General features: G+C 43.1%; 1 protein-coding gene across 1 annotated transcript; it reads left to right on the top strand.

The window, feature by feature from the left end:
* The first annotated feature begins 2790 nt into the window (after positions 1-2790).
* Positions 2791-3720, top strand: LOC141695684 (uncharacterized). Its single transcript, XM_074499912.1, has one exon. The coding sequence runs from the start codon at positions 2791-2793 to the stop codon at positions 3718-3720; it is 930 nt and encodes a 309-aa protein (XP_074356013.1).
* The last annotated feature ends 1898 nt before the right edge of the window (positions 3721-5618 follow it).

Below are 5618 nucleotides of genomic sequence, written 5' to 3'. Positions count from 1 at the left end.
CAATACAAAGGTATGATGAATTTTGCGATATTGCACTAAAATTTTTTTTAAATAAATTTTGTATATTGCAAGAAAATTTCGTGTGCGAAGCACGGGTTATATTACTAGTTAGGTTTATAAAAGATCCATGTACTTATTATAACCCATTTTAATTATGGAAACTTGACAATACAATTTTAAATATGAATTACATTATTTATGGTAAGTTTTTAATACAATTTGAAGTAAACTTTAAATTTTAACAAATCTACTTATAGAAATAATCTCATAAAATAAATAACATAAAAATAATATATGTAACGAAATTAGTTCTTAAATAAACTTATCATAACATGTAGATGCAATACACTTATTATATAGATAACTTAATCTTTCATAATCATATTATTCAATTTTAATTATAATTTTATTTATTTATTTTAGTAAATAATTTTTGACATTCCCGTATGCAAAGCACGTGCTATAAACTAGTGATTTTAAGTGGCTGATATATCATTTTGAGAGCTGCTTTATTGTAGTATTTGTTGTTCTGTACTGGCGAAGTCTCACGTTCAAAAGCCTCTGCATATGATGAATTTTAAATTATGTTAGTACAATGTTGGACCAAGAGTCTAGACGGCCCAAAGAAATCATAGTTAGAATAATTATGAGGAAACATTATGTAAAGCCCAAGAAGGCCCAATTTGTAAGATAAAGCCCATTTGGGACTTGGTATAAATAAATGATAACAACCTCATTGGAGGGGGTTGGTAAAATTAAGCAAATAAGTCATCTCCTAAAATTATAGTCTAATAATAATAATATTGTTGGCACATCATTTGGCGCTAGAAGGAGCTTTGCTTTAACAGATCCAACCAGAAAATGATTGTTGAAGAGATTGATCCGGGAACAGCCGGACCAACGCAAGTGAAAGAATTGACGGCAGAACCTGCCGCCGATGCCTCGACCTTCGATGGCTGTGAGCTTCTGAAGCAGTCGGCATTAAAGCCGAAATGTCTGTTCCCTCCACCTGAGAGCCTTCCTGAGGATCAACCGGAAAGCTGGAAAAACACACGTCAAAGAGACAAAAAGAGAAAGTCCGTGTCAGATCAACGTTTTAGAATACAAACCTCTAGAGGTAAAAAAGTTCTTTCAAGCGACATGCGACTGCATTTAGAAAAGAAAGAAAAACTAAGAGTTCAAAACCAAAAAAATCTGGAAGAACCATGTGATTCAGATGAAGAACTAGAGTTACTGGAGTGCGAGACTCGGAGGCTGCAGGCCAAACTTGAGCAAAAGCGCGAAATTCACCGTCTTAGACGGGAGCTCCAACAAACAACGATACAGAGCAAGGAGCATGATGAAGAATTTTATGATGATGACGATGATGCAGAGTATGAATACGAGCCATCAGCAGAGTCGACCTACTCACAGCCTCGTGAGCGTCGACAGCGGACATTATCATCCGCCCAGGTTTCACGCCAAACTGAGTCCACGGAGTCTATATCATATGAGGAATTTGCTAAAATGCAAGAAGAAATCGCTCAAATGCGTAACATCATGAGGAATCAATCGGGATTCGAGGCTATCTCTGAAAGCCCCTTATCCCTCCTCCTCGAGAAAGCACGTATCGACTGATCATTAAAAACCCCATCCCTCGATCACTTCGACGGATCCTCAGACCCGTTGGCATTTCTCAACACATTTGACGGATGAATGGCTTTCTTCGGCCACTCTGAAATAGCCTGTTGTCAGTTTTTCTCTACATGCCTTCAAGGCACATCACTCCGATGGTATAGCAATTTGCCACCTCGATCCATTGATTCATGGGCAACCTTAAAAAGCAAATTTCAAGCCCGGTTCTCCAGTAATTACAAAGGCATTAAGGTCACAGCATCTTTGATGACAATGCATCAGCGCTCAGGTGAGAGCCTTCGCAGCTTTCTAACCCGAGTTAGGGAAGAGATCGCCGAGATTCCAGATTTAATTGAACAAATGGCCGTCAACTTCTTAACGGCAGACATCGATAAGTCACGACATGGTTTACTCCTAGAAGAAATTTTTGAAAAAAGGCCAAAAACTCTCCAAGCAGCGTTCCAAATTATTGAACATCGTATGATGCTACAAGAAGCAGTTAGTTGCATTCAGTCACCACGACGCTCTTCAAGCCACGAACGCCGTCGTAGTTATAGCCCGCGATCCCCCACGCGAGAAAGAGGCCGTGAGCATCGTCGATCACCTCCACCGCGTATGGATGACCGCCTTCCGAGGGATAGAAGGGAAAAGGACTGAAAGCCTCACACTCGACCAGAAAAAGAATTCACCAAATTGAACACAAAGAAAACAACAATTCTGGCAGTTCTAAAAACAGAACCAGACTACAGGCCACCGAGGCCTATGAAAGCTGGGAGACCCCCCCAGTTCCAGATATTGTGAGTATCATGAAGATACCGGTCACACCACAGAACAATGCTTTCAACTTAGCAACCCTATAGAAGGAAAGATTCATCGAGGACAGTTGGTACATTACGTACAACAAGAGAACAATCTTAGACGTCACCATCGAGATCAAGAGGATCGGGTCATTGACGTCATATTTGGCGGAGCAGCTTCCAGAGGATTCTCTCACAACTCCAGGAAAGCATACGCTCGGGAAGACTTCAATGTCAATCCTCCGACAGTTAAACGCCCTCGCGCGAACCCGACCCCTGTCATTTCCTTCTCGATGATGATTATCATCCGGGTCTCATCGAGGGTCATCAAGATGTTCTTGTCATCACAACTCGAGTAGGAAATAATACAGTGAAAAAAATGCTCGTCGACAACGGAAGTTCTGTCGATGTCCTCTACCATCACGCCTTTTCGCGGATGGACATCGGGGATCGACGGCTCGAAAATTCTCGAACGCCGTTGTACGGATTTACTGGAAATGAGGTCCATGTAGTAGGAACCATCGATATGCCAGTTCTCTTTGGCTCACCACCTTGTCAGGTTTGGAAAGTTGTTAAGTTTCATGTGATCAGTGCTTCTTCCAGCTTCAATGCTATTTTGGGCCGCACTACCATCACAGCCCTAAAGGCAATAACTTCAATCTCCCATCTGAAGATGAAATTTCCCACAGACTTCGGGGTCGGAGAAATGATGGGGGATCAAACGACCGCGAGACAATGTTATTTAGAAGTCAACCAGGTACTCGAGATTGATCCCCGCAACTCAATTGAATCTACAAACCAGAATTCATGTTTCCCCGCAGAAGAAACAGAAGAGATCGAAGTGGTCATTGGCAACCCATCAAAGACAACCAAGGTAGGAAAAGGACTCCCTGAACATTTGAAACGAGATATCATTACCCTTATTAGAGAATTCGCTGATATTTTCGCCTGGGATCCGAAGGATATGCCAGGAATCCCCAAGGTTGTCGCACGCCACTCTCTCCACATCAACAAAAACGTTGTTCCAATACGACAGAAGCGTCGAATATTCTTCGATGAAAAAAGGGCAGCTATCGAGCAAGATATTGACCGACTCCTCGAAGCTAAATTTATCGAGCCTGTTCAGTTCCCCACATGGATATCCAATGTCATTTTAGTCAAGAAACACAATGGAAAATGGCGAATGTGTGTCGATTATTCGGATGTTAACAAAGCATGCCCCAAAGACTTCTACCCACTTCCAAACATCGATCAACTGATCGACTCTACAGCAGGAAATGAACTCCTCTCCTTTATGGACGCATTTTGAGGGTACAACCAGATAAAAATGGATTCTCGTGATTGGGAAAAAACGGCATTCATTACTCACAGAGGAGTCTTCGGGTATCGAGTCATGCCTTTTAGAATGATTAATGCTGGCGCAACCTTCCAGCAGATGATGGACACAATCTTTGGCTTGTAAATAGGAAAAACATGTTAATCTATGTCGACGACATGATAACCAAGTCCAAGCTCGCCGCTAACCACTCACTTGACCTTCGTGAGACTTTTGAAAATGCCCGAAAACATAACTTACGTCTCAACCCTAACAAATGCTCATTCGGGCTTACGTCCGGCAAGTTCTTGGGATTTCTGATCACACAGCGAGGCATCGAGGCTGACCCCGCGCAGACAAAAGCCATCCTAGAAATGGAGGATCCAAAATCCATCAAAGACTTGCAAAAGCTAACGGGGTGCATAGCAGCACTTCGAAGATTTATCCCCCAATCGTCCAAAAGATGTCTTCCTTTCTTCGCCACCATAAAAAAGGCCTCAAGGTCAACACCATTTGAATGGAACGACGAGTGCAAATCCAGCTTCTCAGAACTCAAAACATTTTTAACAAACCCTCCCATTCTCACTAGGCGAATCCCAGGCGAAGCTCTTCGCATTTATTTGTCGGTATCCGACGAAACAGTTGCAGCCGTCCTGGTTCGACTCGATGAAGGAAGGGAAGTCCCCGTGTACTACATCAGTCACTCCCTGCGAGATGCTGAAACTCGATACCCTCGGGTCGAAAAGCTCGTGTACGCCTTGGTCATTGCAAGCAGAAAGCTTCGACATTATTTCCAAGCAAGGGAAATACATGTGCTGACAAATGCTCCACTCAAAAGAATCTTGCACAAACCTGATATGGGAAGACTCGCCGCATGGACCATCGAATTAAGTCAATTCTACATCGAATATAAACCACGAACAGCTATAAGGGCTCAGGTCCTCTCAGATTTTGTGGCAGAATTCCAATTCAAGATCAAAGGGTCAGACCGCGAGGAAATCCAGCGAAGGCCATGGCTATTGTTCGTTGACGGATCATCGACCTCAAGTTCTGGTGGCGCAGGGATAATTCTTATCAGTCCAGAAGGATTTAAAGTCCAACAGGCCCTTAAGTTCGAATTTCAAGCAACAAATAACGTGGCCGAGTACGAGGCATTAATTGCAGGATTAAGATTAGCAACGGACCTCGAGGTAGATATCATCGACATATTTGACGATTCCCAGCTGGTGGCTAAGCAAATAAGCGGAGAGTTTAAGACCCACAATGAAAGCATGGCTAAATATCTTGCAATGACACAAGAGCTGCTCAAAAAGTTCTCCTCCTGAAAACTGTCACATGTGGATAGAACAGAAAATCAATGGGCGGATTCCCTCGCCAAGCTAGCCTCGTCCAATCTGAAATTGAACCTCGACCCAGTATATGTTGACAGCCTAAAATCCCCCGTTATCGACATGGTGATGGTCCACAATATTCAAAGCAATCCCGACTGACGAAGCCTTATCCTTGAGTATATTCTAGAAAACAAACTTCCCACGGGAAAAAGTGAAGCCCGCGCTATCATGTTTAAAGCAAGAAATTATTGCACGATCGGTTTAGTGTTATATCGACGTGCTCTAACTGAACCACTTCTCCGATGCTTAAGCCCGGAAGAGGCCAATCAAGCAATTCTCGAGGTTCACACGGGGATATGTGGCGAACATCTCGGGGGAAAGAACCTAGCTCTTAAAATCATGAGACAGGGGATGTATTGGCCCACACTCCGAAAAGATTGTGAGGATTACGTGCGCAAATGTCAGGCATGCCAGCAACATGGGAACGTGAGTCATCGACCCACAACGGAGCTCAACTTGATTCTCGCTCCCTGCCCTTTTTATCAATGGGGAGTCGATATC

Source organism: Apium graveolens, chromosome 11 (assembly GCF_009905375.1).
Source record: "Apium graveolens cultivar Ventura chromosome 11, ASM990537v1, whole genome shotgun sequence".
Lineage (NCBI taxonomy): Eukaryota > Viridiplantae > Streptophyta > Magnoliopsida > Apiales > Apiaceae > Apium > Apium graveolens.
This window is presented reverse-complemented; position numbering and strand designations above follow the sequence as displayed.

Coding starts and splice junctions, on each gene's coding strand:
- LOC141695684 (XM_074499912.1), top strand. CDS start 2,791: ATGCTCGTCGACAACGGAAGTTCTGTCGATGTCCTCTACCATCACGCC.